A 21,222-nucleotide genomic window follows, 5' to 3' on the forward strand; every position below is an offset into this window, starting at 1 on the left:
TGCACTTCGCTGCCCTGGCCTTGGCCCAGTACGCGAGCGAGCAGGATGCCCCAGCTATGAAAGCTGCCCCTGGGACCTACAGAACCAGCCTGCTTCTTACCATCTGAACACTTGCTAAGCTTGACACTGTCTTTATCCACCTGGAGAGTATCCTTGCTTCTCTCATGTTCCTCCTTTTCAGAAATTATAATTTTCCCTTTCTATCACATCCGTTGGGTGTGATATTCAGTTTTGTCTGTTTCCCCTTTGTCTTTCCTGACCAGCAAATGAACCCAGTCTCCCTTTGCCAGAACCTGCAGCAGAAGCTACTGGCAGAAAGGAGATGCGCTGGGTGGGCTAGACTGGGATGCCTTCTGGCGTCCCAACACAGACGCCAGGAGCCTAGCCCTCCTGGGCCAGGCTGGGCTGCAACCTGGACGGAGTCACTGCCTACAGGACTCAGCTCCTCTCTGGGACAGGAAGCGAGGCCCTACCCACATCCTGGTGCCTCCTGCTGCCTGCTTCCTCTAATGAGCAGACCTTTTCATCCAAAGCACACATAGATAACGCAGGGGTTCGTCAGGAAGGTAAACACAGCACTCAGGCTCCTGTCACCAGAGAGCTCGCTCCACCCCTTCTGGGAATCAGGGTGAACTGCCCCTGGGCCGAGGAAATTTGGGGAAAGCTTAGGTGTCACTGCAGCCCGAGACCACCTCCCTGCGGGTCACTGGTGGGACGTCCACCCTCCCCGAGGATTTCCTCAGGCAGAGCTCACACAGACCCCACCACCTCACGGGCGCCCTCGTCAGGGCAGCCAACGCCATCTTGCCAATGGCCTCCAGGCCTCCCACTGCCACGGAGGCTTTTGCTTCCGGTGTTGGGCGCAAAGGTGGCCGCAGCCCAGATAAACCCATTAAATCCCCTCGGGTCTGTCACCTGCTCGTCGGGTGTGACTCACGTTAAACAATGTGATGACAGCGGTGGCGATGAGGCATCTGGTGTCCAGCAGGGCCTCCTCTTCCTCTCCGGCAGGGAGAAGGCCCCGGGCCTGCACTGCCGCGGGCCCTGCAGTGCAGAGGTCAGCACGTCAAAGCCCAACGACTGCACACGGGACAGCCCCGGCCTCCCAGAATGTTCCAGAGGGCTCTTCCTTACCGCTGGTCGGGGTGAGAGGATAGCCGTCGGACGGGGTGTGGGAACAGTCGTGAGGGCCAAAGAGAACATTCTCCAATCTCTGCAGCAGAAAGAGAGCCGCGTGTCAGGCACCGGTGTGGGTCTGGGAGGTTAAGGCCGCGCTGGCCTTGACCCACGTCTCCCCCCAAAGCCTCGATGACCGCCGCGGCACTCTACCTCAGGGTTGGGCAGGGGTCCGCTCTTCCTCACTCCCGCTGCAACTTCAGACTAGAGAGCAAAACAAAGAGACTGCGAGGAAAGTTCCCGTACTTGATGACACACGTTTCCCCCGTGGCAGACGAGTCGCTTCACTAGACTGTGTTTCTCAAGAGCCCAGAGACTTTCCTTCCTCCCTTCATCCCTCCAGCGCCTGGTGCTGTAATCACGCAGGGCTCAATAACCACTTGTCGGATGAAAGAATAAAACCCTTCATCACCATGAGGCACAACACAGAAGGACTCCAAGGAGCCTGACCACGATTCTGCTCCCGTCGCCAGCATCGCTCCTTTTACCTGGAAACACTACGCAGCTAAGAAGGGAATTTTAACATGAAGACAGTAAATGTGTTCTCTCATTTTTCACTGCAAAGGAGTTGATTTTAAGTCTTCTAAGATCACCAATTTTTCAAAAAATTACAAACATGATTCACCACCACTGAGGGGAAACATTAACTGCCTCGATAAAACACAAATCAGGAGTTCCCTGGTAGCCTAGAGATTAAGGGTTCAGGGTTGTCCCTGCTGTGGCTCTGGTTCAATCCCTGGCCTGGCAACTTCTGTATGCCTTGGGCGTGGCCAAAAAATAACAAAACATGCAAATCTACCTGAACATACTGTATTATCTACCCAAGAGCAGACGCACACAGACACGAGCTGGTGTGCATGTACCCACGTGTCACACACATGCTCAGGTGCATGGATCTGAACGATGGGCTGAGCACCCCGCTTTCCTCTGTGTTTGGTGAAACTCCAGCACCTCCTTCACAGTGCCTCTCTCTGAACTCCCCTTTTCCATGCACGGATCCCATGTCCCCGTCACCTCGGTTTTAAATAGGGAGTGGGTGGTCCCTGACTCCATTGTGTCACCTCCAAATCCACTCGCCATTCAGCATGGGCTCAAAAAGAAACAACAGCCACTGTCACCATCTGTCATTAAGTCCCATCTCTCTTCTTTTGAAGATGCTTCTTATACCTGTCCTTTTTTTCCTTTTTTTTTGCTTTTTGGCTACACTCATGGCGTCTGGAGGTTCCCAGGCTAGGGGTCAAATCAGAGCTGTAGCTGCCGGCCTACACCAGAGCCACAGCAATGCAGGATCCAAACTGCGTCTGCTGAGCGGCCCAGTCTCAGACATTACTTGCCACTGGATTATCAAAGATAAGGTCATGAGAAAAGAAGGATGAGCTTTAGTTTGTGACTATCATAAAGACACACCCACTGGACTTCTCAAACCATAGTATTTCCTTGGGAGTTATTGATGTATTTATTTTGTTTTGGCCATGCCCATGGCACATGGAAGTTCCCAGGCCAGGGATCGAACCTGAGCCATAGCAGTGACCATGCCGAATTCTTAACCCCTAGGCCACCAGGGAACTCCACCCCCAGGGTGTTGTAGAGTGGAGACCAGCTCACGCAGGTAGCAGACCATAAGGAGTAAGAAGTAAGAGGTCAGCAGACAGAGCTGAGAACCAGCTGCGTTGGGAACACCTGGCAGAAGAGCCTCTTACCTTGAGCAGGGGCATCTCTCGAGCCTGCTGGATTAAAAGATGCATTTCATTGATCTGCTGTCGTACAAGAGGTGGCACAGGGTTACAGCACGCTATGATGCCCTGAGGCTCCCTGAGGACAAACGAGAACACTCATCACTGACGAACCGCAGCCCTCCAAGGCTGCAGAAGAGAACTGGGACCAGGCAAACCCATGGTGCGATAGCTCAGGTGAAGACTAGGGAAACACGGTCAGCTGCCCCTGCACAAGCTCGCTCCTACGGCTGCCCCGCTAACACAGGGGCCACAGCTCTGCTAACTTCATTAGGAAGTGGATTTCTTTTTTTTTTTGGTCTTTTCTAGGGCCACACCTGTGGCACATGGAGGTTCCCAGGCTAGGGGTCTAATTGGAGCTGGAGCCGCCGGCCTACACCAGAGTCACAGCAATGCGGGATCTGAACCGTGTCTGTGACCTACACCACAGCTCACCGCAACACCAGATCCTTAACCCACTGAGGGAGGCCAGGGATCAAACCCACAACTTCATGGTTCCTAGGTGGATTCGTTAACCACTGAGCCATGATGGGAACTCCAGGAATTTGATTCTTTACTTACACTTCAGTTAACACCTAAAATTGTGAGCTGCCTTAACTTGGAAGAAGGTACAGATGAGAGTCTGAGGATGCAATGGGCTCAGAGACTTACATGAGACTCAGTACAAGGCACAATCACTGACACAGTTCCAGTTCAGAAGCTTTACTTCCTAACTGGCACCCCAAGGGCTGAGGTTCTGTGCTCCTGGGACCTGCTAACTTCCTCAGAGCACTAATCTTCTCTGTAAACAGCCTTGAGATAAGAACAATCAGAGAAGCTTGGTTTTGAAAGACAAAATTCTTCTACTGAGAAAGTCACATGTGAACCAGCTCTCACTTACTTGGGTAGCTCTTCAGCTATCTTGAGCATCATATGGTTTGGCAGGACATATCTGGAATGAAACACACAACAGGCTCACATTCACTTCAGCCAGCAAGTTCCATCGTACACTGTGACCCCAGGAGACTATAACCAACTTTCATTGCAGAAAGGAAAAAACGTCCAGTATTTCCTCCTTACCAGACCTGCTCCGACAGGAAGCAAGTGTTAAGACTCTCTAGTCCCTTACCCGTAACTCTCATCTTCCCTCCGGGCTGTTTTGTCCCTCCAGGCAAACAGCAGCTGAAAGGCTGTCAACTGCTGGGTGTTGAGATGCTTCTTTTGCTTCCTATACAGGTCAAGGTAAGACTCGTCTGTGAAGATAGGTTTGATGAATTTCTGCAAGATATCAGAGATTATTCCAGGTCAGTGGGAGTCAGTGTTGTGCCCTGGGCTCTTTTCATGAATCTTAAGAGCAAAGCAAAGAACGAGGACGTGAGCAGAAGCCGTGTACCTTGAGGCAGATGTCCCTGCTCCGCTGCCACACCACCTGCAGCTGCGCGGGCTGCTCGTTGCCTCGCTCCCACAGTGCCAGCCTCATCTTGTCGTAGATGTAGAGCAGGTAGTGAGTGTCATCTCGGGCGTAGCTGAGCATCTCCTCAGGCAGAGGCCTAGAATTGCAACAGAGCACGTCAGGAGTGGCAATTTACCTCGTCTGCTCTGTGGGCGCTCAGCCGTTTCTGCTTCCTTCTGGCATCAGATTCTCTCACAGCCAATGCTACAGTTCCATCAGCACCTCCAGCATCTTCATACGACAAGCTGTTCTTTTCACAGCTGGGCAGAAAGGGTGACAGGGTAATGATAACGGTTAAAAATAAGGGCCCCGTCGTGCCGAGTCTGAATCTCAGCCCAGTGTTTGGCACATGGCAAGGGTTAAATGACAGGAGAAAAGCCTGGTGCTTCTCCATACAACAGCGGCAGCCTCAGAGAGGAGGCCAGCCATCTGAAAATGACCTAGCTGAGCAAGCACCCCACAAAGTGTGGCCAGACTCTGCTCCAGTCTTATAGTAAACACTGCTTAGAAAGTGAAGCCAACTCTGTACCTTAGACCCGCTCACCCCATGGGAGGTCATCTCACACACACACATACCAGCATCCCTGCTGGGGAGATCTGAGTTTCAAACAAGAGAGTGGCATGGACGCATGCTGACATGGCATGGCTCTTTCAACTACTCTTTCCATGAAGCCCAATGTCATATCTGTTTGCTGGTTTATTTAAGACAGTAGTTCTCTTATTTAAGTAGGAGTTATTTAGGATATAAAGCATTTCTTTTTAACCAGTCTGTTTTTTCTTTTTTTTTCTTTTTTTGGCTGCCCTGCAGCATATAGAGCTCCCAGGCCAGGGATCAGATCTAAGCCACAGCTGGGACCTGAGCTGCAGCTGCAGCAACGCTGGGATCCTTAACCCACTGTGCTGGGCCAGGGATAGAACCTGAGTCTCTGGGTTCCCAAGCAGCTGCTGATCCCATTGCGCCACAGCAGGAACTCCTAACCAATCTGTTTTTTACCTCTTAAGTTCCTCACCTTACAGAACTCAACTTAAATGTATGGATATTTCACTCTAGGTAAGATAATCAGCCTAATGTAAATGTCCCGTGATTCTCAAACTTCCAGTTGTGCCTGTGCCACTCAAAGCAACTGGAGAAAAGCCCAACAACATTCAACGCAAGATTCAAACAGTATTATAGGCGGAAGGCAGGTCCCCGGGGTGGGAGGTGAACAAACACCCAGGCCGTCCTCCCCTCTCCATCCCTCCTTCTCCGGGAAGAACGAACTGACCGTATTCTCCAGTCAGCCAGCTGATACTGCTTGTTGGATTCCACACTGCAGTAGAGCTTCAGCAGGTGGTCGAGGGAGTGCCGGCCCAAGTTGAGAAGGCGTGCTGCCTGGTGGGTGTCAAACATGTTCACCACGTACAACCCGAAGTCCTTCTGCAGCCATTCGATGTCGGAATCAGCCCCGTGGAAGACCTGAAAGCAAAACCACCGTCATGCGGAACCGTGGCACAAGCCGCTGTGCTCTGAAATGACCTCTGCCCCACGGGAATCAGAAGCCACTATAAAGATTAAGATGGGTTCAGGTTTTTTTTTTTTTCTTTTTCTTTCTAGGGCCGCTCCCGCAGAACATGGAAGTTCCCAGGCTAGAGGTCGAATTGGAGCTGTAGCTGCCGGCCTATGCCACAGCCACAGCAACATGGGATCCAGGATCCGAGCCGTGTCTTGGACCTACACCACAGCTCATGGCAATGCTGGATCCTTAACCCCCTGAGGGAAGCCAGGGATCAAACCTACATCCTCATGAATACTAGTCACATTCATTATCACTGAGCCACAATGGGAACTCCCTCCAATTGCATACTCTTAACTGCTCCCAGCCAATGATTCTAAGAAAGCTGCTTTACTAGCTCCAAAGGTAATCATAAGTCCAAACAACCTTGACAACCTGGGCTCTCTGCAGCAGTTATTCAAGCGATTTAACGTTTTTTTCTGGATGGTAACGATCTTAGTCTTAGCTGTTCTCACAGAGATTCAGAAACATAAGCAGTTTAACACATGGTGCCCTAGTCTGAGAAATCACAATGATTTCTTTCTTTCTTTCTTTTTTTTTTTTTAGGGCCCTATCTTCGGCATATGGAAGTCCCCGGGATAGGGGTTAAATTGGAGCTTTTGCTGGCCTACAGCACAGCTCACAACAATGCTAGATCTTTAACCCACTGAGCAAGGCCACAGATTGAACCTGTATCCTCATGGACACTAGTCAAGTTTGTTACCCCTGAGCCACAGCGGGAACTTCCACAAAGATTTCTTCAACTTTCCTGGGTCTGTGTTGAAATAATGAAAATAGTAAACTGAAAAGCACTCGGATCTTGCACGCACTGGCAAGAGTGGGAAAAGGCTGGCTGACCTTGACAATAGCTGGGTCTGTGAGGCTCTCGTTGAGAATGTACATGTCACTGCGAAGCTCCAGGGTGTCAATGATGAAGTCTTCTGTGCGGGTGGAAATCTGCATCAGGCAGGTGAGCCCCAGGAAGCTCCTATAAGAGTGGTGCTGAGACGCAGGCAGAGGGAGAGCAGGAAAAATGGATTTTACCAGGCTCATCGCTACTGATTTTGCTGCTCCCACGGCATATGGAGGTTCCCAGGCTAGGGGTCGAATCGGAGCTGTAGCCACCGGCCTACACCAGAGCCACAGCAACTCGGGATCCGAGCCGCGTCTGCGACCTATACCACAGCTCACGGCAACGCCGGATCCTTAACCCACTGAGCAAGGGCAGGGATCGAACCCGCAACCTCATGGTTCCTAGTCAGATTCGCTAACCACTGCGCCACGACGGGAACTCGTTTTTTTTTTTTTTTTTTTTTTTTTTTGTCTTTTTGCCATTTCTTGGGCCGCTCCCGCGGCATATGGAAGTTCCCAGGCTAGGGGTCTAATTGGAGCCGTAGCCACCAGCCTACGCCAGAGCCACAGCAACGCGGGATCCGAGCCGCGTCTGCGACCTACACCACAGCTCACGGCAACGCCAGATCTTTAACCCACTGAGCAAGGGCAGGGATCGAACCCGCAACCTCATGGTTCCTAGTCGGATTCGTTAACCGCTGCACCACCACGGGGAACTCCCTGAAAAGTTAGTTTTAAAGCAAATTAAGGTGATTAATTTTTACCAAAAGAAAAAAAAAAAAAGATTTAAACTAGTATTACTTTTATACTTCTTGAGTAGGTGAACTCACAGAAAATGTAAACATTATTTATTTTCACTCAAGGTGGTTTGTTACGTTACCTCCAAGTCTACGGCAAATTCCTGGCACTTCAGGAGCTTTTCGTTGAGTTCCACTAGCTCATCCAGCGAGGACACAAAATGGCAGGGGGTCTCTTCTACAGGTCTGTATAACTGTGTCACCAAAGCGCAGGCAGAAAGAGGAGACCATTAATAGCCCTCTTTCACTAAAGTACAAAGTGAATCATGAGTTCAAGAAATGATCCAAAGGCATAACCTTCTACTTTAAAAGTATCGAAGGAAAGGCAGAATTACATCCACTAATATGTATTTGGTGCTTCTGGGCTACTCGGTTACCACCCATCAGCTGAGGCTGGGCACTAACCTGAGGTTCTGGCTTCTGAAGGACTGACTCTGGTGGAGTGAAGTGATCCAGTTCGTACTGATAAGGATGTGCAAACCTGAATCAATAAAACAACCAGAAAAATCCTATTGATTAATTCCATGATTCGAGAACGGACCATCACTTCATCTTTTATTATGGAGCACATGGAGGTACCCAGGCTAGGGGTCGAATTGGAGCTGTAGCCACTGGCCTAGGGCCACAGCTACAGCAACGCCAGATCCTAGCCACGTCTGCAATCTACACCACAGCTCACAGCAATGCCGGATCCTTAACCCGCTGAGTAAGGCCAGGGATTGAACCTGCATCTTCATGGATACTAGTCAGATTTGTTTCCGCTGAGCCACAATGGGGACGGGAACTCCAAGAACAGCTGATTTAATCCAATTTGTAAAAACAAACAAGAAAAGACCATTGTGGAAGTACTTTCTCTTTAAAAAGCATCATTGTTCCAATGACAATTCAAGTGCACCAAAAAAAAAAAAAAAAAAAAAAAATTAGGGGAGTTCCCATCGTGGCTCAGTGGTTAACGAATCCGACTAGGAACCATGAGGTTAAGGGTTTGATCTTTGGCCTGGCTCAGCAGGTTAAGGATCCGGCATTGCTGTGAGCTGTGGTGTGGGTCACAGACGCAGCTCAAATCCTATGTTGCTGTGGCTCTGGCATAGGCCGGTGGCTACAGCTCTGACTTGATCCCTAGGCTGGGAACCTCCATATGCCGTGATGTGGCCATAGAAAAGACAAAAAAAAAAAAAAGACAAAAAAAAAAAAATTAGGGAGTTCCCGTCGTGGCGGAGTGGTTGGCGAATCCGACTAGGAACCATGAGGTTGCGGGTTCGATCCCTGCCCTTGCTCAGTGGGTTAACGATCCGGCATTGCCGTGAGCTGTGGTGTTAGGTTGCAGATGCGGCTCGGATCCCGCGTTGCTGTGGCTCCGGCGTAGGCTGGCAGCTACAGTTCCGATTCGACCCCTAGCCTGGGAACCTCCATATGCCGCAGGAGTGGCCCAAAGAAATAGCAAAAAGACAAAAAAAAAAAAAAAAAAAAAAAAAAAAAAAAAAAAATTAGGTGGTGCTTGTTCATCCTCAAGTATAATTCGAAATCTATTCATTTATAAAGATTTGAGCATTGACTTCCAAAATTCTACATGGCTGCCACTGTGGATGATGTGGAAAGGTGAAACATACGATTCCCTGTGGTGTGGGACAACGCATCTGTGAGGCAAGAGGATGGAGCAGATACCTCGCATACTAAATGCCGCAGTTTTTTCTGTCCTTCTGTCAGATACTTGCATAAAAATCCTACTCTCTGAGTTCCTCAAGGGCAGGCCGCCTTTCTTTCTTTTGACCTCACCCAAGGCACACAGAAGTTCTGGGCCAGGGATTGAACCTGCGCCAGAGCAGCAACCTGAGCCACAGTAGTGACAATGCCAGATGCTTAACCTGCACCACTGGGGAACTCCAAGGCCACCTTTCATCACTTTTCTTTTTTTTTTTGTCTTTTTTTTTGCCTTTTCTAGGGACACTCCTGTGACATATGGAGGTTCCCAGGCCAGGGGTCTAATTGGAGCTGCAGATGCCGGCCTACGCCACAGGCACAGCCACACGGGATCCAAGCCATGTCTGCAACCTGCACCACAGCTCACGGCAACTCTGGATCCTTAACCCACTGAGTAAGGCCAGGGATCGAAACCGCAACCTTATGGTTCCTAGTCGGATTTGTTAACCACGGCGCCACGACGTGAACCCCCTCACCACCTTTATGTCTCTAGCACTCAGCTGGTGGCCTCACAGAGCAGGGGCGGGGCTGAAGGCATGAACGCTCAGACAGGCTGCGTGTGAGAAGACCAGCGCTGACAGCTTTCCGTCATTGTTTTCTGTACACTGAAGGCAAGTTCTTTTTGTCTGTTGGACAAAAAGGTTTTCCACGATGCTTATACTGCCAGTGAGAAATGGCTTTTCCACTAATACACTGAGCACATTAGTGAGCCTGCCTTTACTGGGTGAGCCCCCTCCGCCCAAAGAGATGGCAGAGCGGTGCAAAGGGAAGGACACTTTGAAGAAAACTTGGGTTTAAAGTTCTAGTTCTGTAGGAAGTTGGCATCTCTGATTTTGCTTTTTCATCTGTACGATAAAGACGAGAGCAAATGGCGCCTCTCAGGACTGTGTGAGAAGGACTCATGAGTAGGACTCGAGCCGATGCCTGTGAGAGGCCCTCAGAGAACACAAGCAGGGGGTTTAACGGATAAGACCCGGTTCAGGACAAAATGAAGAGTCACCCAGCCCTCGGCATCGGCTGTCATTTACACACTTTATAGAAGTGACAGAGTGAAAACTCGGCCAGGTGAACACTTACATGTCCTGCTCCACCTGCCGGGTCCTCTGCTGATGGATGAAATCTGCCAGGGCAGGGGGCACATCCAAGTCCTCGGGCCGGTCCTGTGGGCGCTCCCGCCTGTCCTTAGAGAGAGCTGGATCCAAGCAGAGAAAAAGCATGCTCACTTCTTGCCTAGTCGTAGCGAGTTAACTCGCTGACCCGGAAGGAAGAAAGGAAGGCGGGAGGGAGACCCTTCCCCCTTCATTTCTCTTTGTGGGGCAGAGCTGGCACCACTCACCCTGAGGGAGAGGTTTCTGAGCATTGGGCTTGATGAAGATTTTAGGAAGAAATGGCGTGTTGGAATTGTCAATCTTCTCTCGGAATTTAAGCTGAGGTCGGATGATGTTTTTTGCATGAAGCAGCCGGAAAGTTTCAGATTTTGTTTTTTTGCTATATTCTCCTGCCTGTGATTAACAAATATAAATACTTTATAGCACAGCAACTTGATGAATTAGGAAAGTTAGTAAATTCCAATTTATACCTTCCAAGGACCACTTTTTTTTGGTCTTTTTGTCTTTTAGGGCTGCACTGGTGGCATATGGAGGTTCCTAGACTAGGAGCTGAATCGGAGCTATAGCCGCCGGCCTATGCCAGAGCCACAGCAACGTGGGATCTGAGCTCTGTCTGCGACCTACACCACAGCTCATGGCAACACCAGATCCTTAACCCGCTGAGCGAGGACAGGGATCAGACCCGCGTCCTCATGGATGCTGGTTGGGTTTGTTAACCTCTGAGCCATGACGGAAACTCCCCGAGGACCACTTGTTTAAGAATGTATGTGTGTGCGTGGGAGACTGGGGGTGCAAAGTAGACCAACAGGTATAACTAGGTTGTGTCTGTTTATGAGAACAAGTTAGGTAGTGGCCATTCTGTGTCTAAGAAGTCAGAACACAGAAGCAGATCAGAATGGGCAAAGGCCCTGCTACTAAGCTGACAACAGAAGCTCGAGTTAATCTGAAAAGTGGCCCTTACCTTACGGTTCCAGCTGGACACGATGGTTTTGGGGACCTGCAATCCTGCAGGGAGGACGGGCTGTTGATTCTTATTCACACCTGATGCTTCATCCAATAAAATGCCCTAAAAGCAGAAGAGGCATTAGTTGAGTATCTCCCTTTCGGGGTTAATAGAGCAAATTACCTCCAGTTTTTACAAGAAACATATTCAGAGAATGATGTGATGGTACACACGTCTAAGAGCGGATCACTGCAGGAGAGGTGATCAGAGGTCATCCCAAGTACTTCAAGCATGATTTGCTCAAAGACAGGGCAGTCATCAGCCACTCCAAACCCTTGATCACTGCTCTTTACAGTTCCACACTGGGCAGAAAACTCAAAAATGATTTAACAGTATGATGTGGGCCACCACAATAATCCAAAAGACCTTGGACTGCATCTACTAAACAGAGAGGGATAGTATGTAGAGTGTCCTGATCTACTCTGCACTGTAGAAGCAGAGGTGGAGACTCCGTTTGGGCACGATGAACAGAGGTGCATTCAGGTGACAAATGCAGCTGGCAGGAATTGAAATCATAAAATATGAGAGCCTCTGAAATCACATGGAAGAGGTGACTCCCGCGGACAGGACAGCACCATTTAAATAGCTGCAGGACTGCCACCTGCGGAGGCTCAGGTTTGTTTTATATTTCCGAGTAATGTTCTGCTATAGAATCAGGCCAAGCAGACAGTCAGCAAGATCGAATGATCCACATCTCCCTCTGGTGAGCAAGTCTGCGTGGTTGGCAGACTGGGGAGAACCGTAAAAACAGACTAAAGTTTGGTTGGGCTCTGTAACCAGAGGCCTCTTCTCTTGTAGTAAAATGGGATTTGCAAATCTGGAAGGTAGATTTCTAATGAGGCTTCTTGGAGTTCCCATTGTGGCTCAGAGGATTAAGAACCCAACATAATGTCCATGAAGATATTGGGTTCGATCCCTGACCCCGCTCAGTGGTTTAAGGATCTGGTGTGGCTGTGGCATAGTCTGGCTGTGGCACAGCTGTGGCATAGAATGGCAGATCCCATTCAACCCCTAGGCTGAGAATGTCCATATATACGCCACAGGTGTGGTCTTAGAAAGGAAAAAAAAAAGCTTTCCTTAGGCAGTGATATTCTGAAGTGACACGTTTAAAGACAATTGTGAAGGCAGCTGCAGCAGAGGAAGGGAATGTTGTTATGGGCAAGAAATGCTAACCTTCCTTTCTTTTCATTTCCTAAGGTGCTCAGGGTTCTTTTCATGTTTAAGGATACAAAAGCTCTTCATTTGTCAGTTATCCTAGGAGGAAGGGGAAATACTCACCACTCTTTCCAGAATAACGTCATTGGTGTCAACTAGCAAGTCAAACTTGTCCTCCAGCTCAGTCACTTTACTCCGGTCCTTAATGTTGCTTCGACACCCGTGGTACTGCATCACCCTGCTCATGCTGGGAAAGGCCGGAAAACCGCAGTCAGCTTATATACTGTTATTCATTTGTTTACAATCTGGGAAAAAGCTCCCAAGGCCTGGCTTGGACTATCTGCAATACTTTATTTTTCTTTTTTGCGTTTTCAGGGCTGAATGGGCAGCATATAGAGGTTCCCAGGCTAGGGGTCGAATCGGAGCTGTAGCCACTGGCCTACACCACAGCCACAGCAACTCGGGATCCGAGCCGAGTCTGCGACCTACACCACAGCTCTCAGCAATGCCGGATCCTTAACCCACTGAACGAGGCCAGGGATCGAACCTGCCGAATCCTCATGAATACTAGTCGGGTTTGTTAACTGCTGAGCCTCGATGGGACCTCCCCTACTTTTTTTTAGTCAAACTAATAAAACCTGCATCCTTACAACAAAAAACATTGCTGATAGTAGCGCAGCCTTGGGTAATTCACTAAATCTCACTGAGATTCATTTTCTTCATCTGTTATCTGAAGGGGTGAAAGAAATTACCCTGACGCTTACCTTAAAATACTATGCAAATAATGTACTCTGCATTCATTGTTTTAACAAAAATCAAACACAGATCCTCTAATTCTGTCAAACTACAGTTAAACAAAATCAGTATTTGTGTACTGCCTGCATTAATACAAAGGTCATACTTGTGACTCTGCAAAAACAGGTGTGCAAAAGAATCTTGGGCCTAGGTTTTCAAATCCAATATTAATTCAAGAAGATTCATTACATTTTTAAGTTAAAACTCAAAATTTACCAAGTAACATCTCCTTAATCAAAATCCACTATCTTGTTCCTACATTTTATAGCTCTAAAGCACAGAAAGTTATGGTTAAGAAAAAACAAATCTCAGGAAAAATCATCGACTTCTTTATCTTCATTTCTTTCAACGTGAGCAAACAATACGGAGTACTTACCACTGAAGCAACCTGTCTCCTTGTGTTTCACAAAATGCTTGGAAGCCAGGAAAACTTCGGTAAAAATCATACTCGTCGCCAAACTGTGGAAGGCCCCCAGAGGCCTTGGTGACTGCCACCACTGACCCAAGAGCGAACTATCAAAAACCAGAAAAAGCAAGCACGTTTTAGACATGGATCACCATTCATTTAGCAACTCATCTTTTTTCAAGATCTACTGTATATACTGAATTGTGCTAGAAGATGAAGTATCCAATTGTCACGCACCCAACAAATATTCTTTTAGTGCTGATTTTACCCCAAGCCTTTACTATACAATAGTGAACACGAAAACAAGCTTTGGAGCTTACCTTCTTGGGAAAGAAAGAACAAATATGTATACAATATGACTAATATTCAAAATGGCCTGAGTTTGAATCTTGGCTCTACTACCTATTGATTGTCTCCTGCGGCAAGTTATTTCATTTATTTGGACCTTGGTACCAACCTCTGCAAATAGGCATAATAAAAGATGGAGTCTGCCCACCCCAGAGAGTTGTTGTGAGGATTAAATGAGATAATAAGATCACTCAGGACAGCGATCTTATTAGCTCATTTAATAAGTACTATTATTATTATTACTCAAATTCAAATCCATGAGCTTTCTGCAGGAATTAATTTTTGTGTTTTCATTTGGGCAAACATCTAAAAACAATGTAAGAATATTTTAGATCTTTTGGATGACCAATTTATAATGCCTACACTACTGTCCACAGCTGGGCTTGTATTCATGGTTCAGTCAGGGCAAAGCAGGTCTCTATTTTAATTGTTGTGTGGGAATGAGAAAAAAAACTGAAGGGACTGTCATAGGTAAATGATGGTTTGTCATACGAAGGCCGACGACATCACTATGAGTTGTGTAATAAATATTTTCCAAGGGGGAAAAAAAGGAAGAGAAAGGTGGGAACTTGAACCACGGTCGGGTACGTGGCAGCAAACGAGCCGCACAATCAGGACCATGGTTAGTAGCCCAGAAACTAGTCTAAATAAACTCTTTTCTGTGTTCCTCTATGGAAGCATTGATAAATGTTCTATGGCACCTACAGGAGGGACCCTCGGTGGCAGCTGTAACAGATGATGTTACAGCTAGGGTTTGGGATTATGTAGGACTGGACTTCAGGGGAGGCAAGAAGGGCGGTCCCCGCCGCGGGAAGGGAGGACGCGGGCAAGCGTGGGAAGCTTAAAGCGGCCGAATCTCTTCGGAGGCGTGGCTGGGTGGCTCAGGCCTGGGCGGGGTTGAGGTCGCGAGGACTAGGGGCATCGGGATGACAAGGAAGCCCTTCCCACCACGCGGAGACGTGGGCCAGCATAGGACCAAACGGCAAAGCAAGGACCCTGGGAAGTCGGGCGTCCCTCAGTGTTCGCATGCGAGATCCCATCCCCAGAGGGTGAAGTGACAGACTACTGTGCCCGGAGTGGGCAGTGGCCCCTTGACCGCCCCCAGCCCGGGGCTCCGCTGCGGCGTGGGTACCGCCGGCTGGCCGCCGAGAGGGCCCAGGCCTGCCTCCAGTCAGCCGCTAGCGGCTCCCGCAGCACCCGAGGCCTCACGAACTCACCTTCACGAAGCTATCTGCGTCCGAGAAGCCCGGTAGTACCATCTCCCCATCAGACTTGGACGCGCTCTTCGCCGACGGGGCCTTGGGCTCTCGGGGACTGGGAGGCGCCATTTTTCCGGCTCTCACGGCTTTTCTCGCGATACTGCCTCGGCCAACGCGACGAGTACTAACTGCGCATGTGCAAAGGCCGCCGTCCCTGGTGGGGAGCGGAGGACTGTGAGTTGGGGTGGAGGGGCGCAGTGTCGGTTCTGAGCAGCTCACCCACGGAGTTTTTCTTTAACCTCGTATTATTTCATGCCAACAACCCAGTGATTTTCGGTGGGACCTGGGGGATCCAGTTATTCTTAATTAAGGCCAGCTCCTCCCAGAGTTCCCTTGTGGTGCAGCGGGTTAAGGATCCTGCGTTGTTGCGGGTTTGATCCCAGCCTGGGAACTAATTTTTACATGCCGGCCGGCGAGGCAAAACAAACAAACAAACAAACAAACAAACAAAATAAAGGCAGCTCCCCGCCCCACGAAGGTCTTGCTCCTTTCATCCCCTCTCTGTGTCATCTTTTTCCTCGCCGCTGGTTCACTCCTCGCAGCCTACCAGTTTACCGGCATCTCTCCCAAAGAAAAAGACAAAACAGGAAACTCAACCCCACACTCCTCCCAGGCACCATCACGTTTTTTCTTGCCCTTTACAGGTAAACTACCGGAAAATACCCGCTCTGTGCTCCCACTGTGTTTACCTCCAATGCTCTCCAGCTCCTCTAGCCAGATATTCCTCCGGATCTATACCGCTGGAACCTCTCTTGAGGGATTGAGCTCTTGTTAGGAGGGAGACGGGATTGAGGCAGCTCAGGGGGTGGGTTTCAGGAGTGAGTTCCAAGCTGGGTAGGGTGTATCCTCTCTCCTAAGATCAGGGGTGACACATGCTTAATACAATCCGTTTGGCTTAGTAAGTGTTCAATAAATGTTAGCTTAAATCCTATTAACAGAAGACTTGTTTTTCACTCTTCCCAGCAATCAGGTACAAAGGTATCCTGGCAGAACAAAGGCCTAGCCTAATTCATTTTAACAGCTAATATTTGGAGCACTTATTTCATATGGTTCAGCCTAATACCACATGTCAGGCTGTACTGATTGGTTTACATGGATAATCTCATCATCAAAACAATCTTAGGGAGTAGACCATACTTTCAGAGGAGGAAATAAGCACAGAGATTAAGTAACTTGTCCAAAGTCACACAGGTGCTATGAGATGGAGTTGAGATTTTTTTTTTTTTTTTTTTTTTTTTTTTGCTTTTTAGGGCTATGGAGGTTCCCAGGCTAGGGATCGAATTGGAGCTGCAGCTGCTGGCCTACACCACAGCCACAGCAAGGCCAGATCCGAGCTGCATCTGGACCCATACCACAACTCATGGTAATGCTGGATCCCCCACTCACTGAGTGAGGCCAGGAATCAAACCCACATCCTCTTGGATACTAGTCGGCCTCATTACTGCTGAGCCACAACAGGAATTCCAGAATTTTTTTTTTTCTTTTCCCACACTTGTGACTTGTGGAAGTTTCCAGGCCAGGAATTGAACCTGCTCCACAGTAGTAGCAACACAAAATCCTTAATCTGCTGAGCCACCAAGAAACTCCTGAAACTAGGTATTTTTATTTATTTATTTATTTTTGGCCTCATCTGCAGCATGCAGAAGTTCCTGGGCCCGGGATTGAACTTTCACCACAGCAGTAATAACACTGGATGTACCTGCTGAGCCACCAGGGAACTCCCCAGCTTTAACATTTTTTTTTTTTTTCGTCTTTTGTCTTTTGAGGGCCGTTCCCAGGCTAGGGGTCTAATCGAAGCTGTTGCCACCGCCGACCTACACCACAGCTACAGCCATGGTAACAACAGACCCAAGCCGTGTCTGCAACCTACACCACAGCCACGGCAACGCCAGATCCTTAACCCCACTGAGCGAGGCCAGGGATCAAATCCACAACCTCGTGGTTCCTAGTCAGATTTGTTTCTGCTGCGCCATGATGGGAACTCCATCTTTGACATTTTTTTAATTAAGTTTTTTTTTTTTTTTTTTTTTTGCTTTGTAGGGCTGCACCCTCAGCATTTGGAAGTTCCCAGGCTAGGGATCGAATTGGAGCTGCAGCTGCTGGCTTATGCCATAGCCACAGCACACCAGAGCCAGATCCGAGCTGCATCTGCAAAGTACACCACAGCTCACAGCAATGCCAGTCCCTGACTCACTGAGCCAGGCCAGGGATCAAACCTGCGTCCTGATGGATACTAATTGTGTTCTTACCACTGAGCCACAACCATAACTCCATACAACAAATGTTTATGGACTACCACCATGGATCAGGTCTTCTGGCAGATTTGGAGGATACAAAATCCATAAGATATAGTTCCTGGGAGTTCCAGCTGTGGGGCAGCAGGATTAGCGGCATCTCTGGAGCGCTGGGGATGCAGGCTAGCCAATGGGCTAAGGACCCAGTGTTGCTGCAGCTGCTGTGTAGGTCAAAACTGTGGCTTGGATCTGATCCCTGGCCTAGGAACTCCAGATGCAGCAGGGCGGGGGGGGGGGGGGGGAAAGAGACAGAAAAGAAAAAAGAAAAAGAAAAAAAAACAAGAAAACAGTACATTTCCTGGCCTTGTAATTCTCAGGCTCCCCCATGAAAATTTCTTTGAACAGCTTTTACGTATTTATTTGATTTTTTTTGGTTGCGCTCATGACATGTATAAGTGGAAGTTCCTGGACCAGGGATCAAAGCCAAGCCACTGCAGTGACAATGCCATATCCTTAACTGCTAGGCCACAAGGGAACTCCAAACACCTTTTATTTATAATGATTCCCTGTTTCTCACTGTGGCACATAGGAATTTAGGGGGAAAAAAATTCAACTAAAGACAATATTCTCTGTAGGAACTCTCCAGGGTCGTTCTCTTTAGAGGACTCGGTATATAGTACTTGCCAGCTCTATGGAAATTCTCTCCCATTATTTTATTTATTTTGTTTTGTCTTTTTGCCATTTCTTGGGCTGCTCCCTCGGCATATGGGATGTTCCCAGGCTAGGGGTCCAATCGGAGCTGTAGCCGCCGGCCTACGCCAGGGCCACAGCAACTCGGGATCCGAGCCGCGTCTGCGACCTACACCACAGCTCACAACAACGCCGGATCATCAACACACTGAGCAAGGGCAGGGATCGAACCCGCAACCTCATGGTTCCTAGTCGGATTCGTTAACCACTGCGCCACGACGGGAACTCCCTCTCCCATTATTGCAACAGCCTTTTTACTTTGCAGCTTTTAATTTTCATTCTACCCCTGACACCACTTTTCTCTTCAAAACTCTACTCAGATTCTACTTCTCTGTTTTAAACCTTCACATGGTCCCCTGTTGTCACAGCATTAGATTCAAACACTTTGCCAGAAGTATGAGGCAGGCCAGTTTGGCCTGGCTCTACTTTCCAGCCTCTTTTTAGTCCGCATTATTCTTTCTTTTATTATTCTTTTTTTTTTTTTTTTTTAATGGCTTCACCTTCAGCAGATGTAAGTTCCCGGGCTAGGGGCTGAATTGGAGCTGTAGCTGCAGCCTATGCCATAGCCATGGGAGCATGGATCTGAACCTGAACTGCATCTTTGAACTATACCGCAGCTCACGGCGATGCCGGATCCTTAACCCATGAGTGAGGCTAGGGGTGGAACCTGCATCCTCACAGAAACATTGGGCCCTTAACCTACTGAACTATAATGGGAGCTCCTCCTATACCTTTTATTCTCCACTGACTACTGAGCCAGACATGCTAAACTATGAGGTCCAAGTGTGTGAAAGTGCTGTTGTTTGTTTTCTTTTTAGGCTGCCCTGTGGCATATGGAGTTCCAGCTTCGACCTCAGCTGGGGCAACACCGGATCTTTTTTTTTGCTTTTTAGGGCCACGGGTGCGGCACATGGAAGTTCCCAGACCTACACCGAAGCTCATGGCAATGCTGGATCCTTAACCTACTGCATGAGGCCAGGGATTGAACTGGCATCCTCATGGATGCTAGTTGTATTCGTTTCCACGGAGCCGCTACGGGAACCCCCCCAACACTGGATCTTTAACCCACTGTGCCAGGCCGGGGATCAAACATGCATCCCAGCACTTCCAAGATGCCGCCAATCCCACCATGCCACAGCAGTTGCTCTGAAAGTGCAGTTTTATGTATAAAACAGCTGAATACTGCTGTCTAACACGGCTCAGGTTACTATCTGCCATTCCTGCGAGGCCGTGTACTTTCACCCTTCTTCTTTACTGAGAGCGCCCTCACTTGCTTCAGCTCGTGAACTCCCATTACCCTTTATTTGTGGCTGTGTCCATGGCATGTGCATGTTCCAGGGCCAGGGATGGAACCCGTGCCACAGCTGTGACAATGCTGGATCCTTAACCCACTGTGCCACCAAGGGGACTCCTCTCGCTCCTCCTTTAACCCCTTGGCAAGTGCCCCCCTTTCTTTGGCTTTCTTGGCCTGCCCAGAGCCATCAGTGCCCCCACGGGAGGCCAGCGCCTGCACGTGGCTCTTAACCTGGTGATGAGTCAGCCTGCTCCTACGAGATGCTGCCTCTGCCCGTGTGGCCTGTGACCACCTGAGGGTGGGGCCCTCGTCGTGCAGATCTTGGCCTGTGAGGCCCCCGGTGCTCAGTGCTCGTGACCGTGGAGGGAGTGTGAAAGAAAAGCCACTCACATACATGTTTTTAAAAGTTTGATGTCATTTATTGGCACAAAAAGTATTCAGATACAACATGGTGTCTAGACATGGCTACGCTTTATACTTTGTGCATTTAGTTTAATATTTCTTTTGCTCCTAATTCCCAACACGTGCTAGACCTTCCTTCTCTGTGTCAGCACCTCCATGACAGCATTCCTGTGTATTCCAAGCCCTTGCTCTAAGCACAGAGCATTCAGACCTCACTGAAAACCCCCCAGAACCGTGCTGGGGAGAGCCAGCGTGGGCCCCTCTGCCCTGTGACTGCCCCCCTTGCCCCCCACATCTGCCCGGTGAGCTGAAGGAACCCCCCTCCTGGTGGCTGGGGTCGGCAGATGGCCGTGTGTGGTCGCAGCAGCACGGGCGAGGCAGAAGGCCCTTCCCCACCGGCTCTGGCCCGTCTGGCAAAGGTCAATGGTGCTGTCCGCGGAACCAGTGAGGTAATGAGATGGGTGAAGGCGCTGAAGTCAGCTTCTCCCGCTTCCTTATGGTTCTGAATCCTAATCCGTGTCCTCCGCGACCTGAGGCTTCGTGACTGCGCTGAGTCGCTGTGTCCTTGTTGAGAGGAGTGACGAGGCCATTCTCCCATCAGCAGACGCTTCGGAGTTCTTCTGGGAGTTAGGTCCAAACCCGTATCTCTAACGTTATGGATCGTCTGTTCCCCAGAATCGACGGCTTGATTTCTGTAGCATGACTGTGTTTACCGTCCTGGGAACCAAATCAAGCCTTGTGTTTCTGACAATATATTCTTCAACAGCAGCTAGAAAGTTGGTGCAAACCAACTTTGAATATACAGTAGTTCGTTGCATTTACATTTCAAAATATTTAACAGGGCCCAACTTTCTGGCCGCGCTTTCAGCTGAGTGGAGGCCTACACCAAGGTACAAACGCCTCCCGAGAACGGCTGTGGGCATGTCTGGGCCTCCGGTTACCAGAAAGGACACCTAAGAAGACAGAGAGAAAAGGAATATTTTAATAATCTGGGCTGCTTCAAAGCTTTATGCGGACACACTGAAAATGAAAAGACCAAAGTCCGATGCCCCCGGGATGCTCCCTGACACCTCCCACCACTAATTGCGTAGGACGTGCTCATCATTTCCAGTCAGGGCTGACGGCTGCAGCCGCCCCAGAGGGACACTTGCCTGTCGCCCTCGCTCTCAAGTTTCCACCTTCCAGCATGCCTCGGGCAAGCAATCAAAGCAGACCCCGGAGTGGTCCTTGAGATTCCAATCCCG

At 49.2% G+C, this 21,222-nt stretch overlaps 2 protein-coding genes across 5 annotated transcripts in view; both read right to left on the reverse strand.

Annotated features, from left to right (window-relative positions):
• The window catches only part of EXOSC10 (exosome component 10), a 23,408-nt gene extending 8,028 nt beyond the window's left edge, over positions 1-15,380 (reverse strand). The window contains exons 1-17 of one of the 3 annotated variants that reach the window (XR_014807052.1): positions 15,257-15,380; positions 13,662-13,798; positions 12,614-12,737; positions 11,294-11,398; positions 10,560-10,725; positions 10,301-10,415; positions 7,928-8,003; positions 7,606-7,716; positions 6,732-6,875; positions 5,607-5,797; positions 4,282-4,438; positions 4,018-4,166; positions 3,790-3,840; positions 2,877-2,988; positions 1,330-1,555; positions 1,135-1,213; positions 938-1,044 (exon numbers count right to left, since the gene is read on the reverse strand). Coding sequence is in view for 1 of the 3 variants with exons in the window: in XM_013998976.3 (XP_013854430.3) it covers positions 938-1,044; positions 1,135-1,213; positions 1,330-1,380; positions 2,877-2,988; positions 3,790-3,840; positions 4,018-4,166; positions 4,282-4,438; positions 5,607-5,797; positions 6,732-6,875; positions 7,606-7,716; positions 7,928-8,003; positions 10,301-10,415; positions 10,560-10,725; positions 11,294-11,398; positions 12,614-12,737; positions 13,662-13,798; positions 15,257-15,367 (1,986 nt within the window). In the remaining 2 variants the exon portion in view is untranslated. Of the gene's footprint in view, positions 1-937; positions 1,045-1,134; positions 1,214-1,329; positions 1,913-2,689; positions 2,989-3,789; positions 3,841-4,017; positions 4,167-4,281; positions 4,439-5,606; positions 5,798-6,731; positions 6,876-7,605; positions 7,717-7,927; positions 8,004-10,300; positions 10,416-10,559; positions 10,726-11,293; positions 11,399-12,613; positions 12,738-13,661; positions 13,799-15,256 lie in introns of all 3 variants that reach the window. The other 2 variants (XR_014807051.1, XM_013998976.3) reach the window with 2 other exon arrangements.
• Positions 15,381-19,973: 4,593 nt separating this feature from the next.
• Positions 19,974-21,222, reverse strand: part of MTOR (mechanistic target of rapamycin kinase) — a 125,771-nt gene continuing 124,522 nt past the window's right edge. For both annotated transcript variants that reach the window (XM_084962776.1, XM_003127584.7), the window contains exon 58: positions 19,974-20,931. In XM_084962776.1, the coding sequence (XP_084818902.1) occupies positions 20,916-20,931 (16 nt within the window). In that variant the 3' untranslated portion in view covers positions 19,974-20,915. The remainder of the gene's footprint in view (positions 20,932-21,222) is intronic.

This window comes from Sus scrofa, chromosome 6, assembly GCF_054392235.1.
Source record: "Sus scrofa isolate SSC_HxYL_T2T_F1_AM1 chromosome 6, Sscrofa_HxYL_maternal_Yorkshire_Landrace_v2.0, whole genome shotgun sequence".
In the NCBI taxonomy this organism is placed as follows: Eukaryota; Metazoa; Chordata; class Mammalia; order Artiodactyla; family Suidae; genus Sus; species Sus scrofa.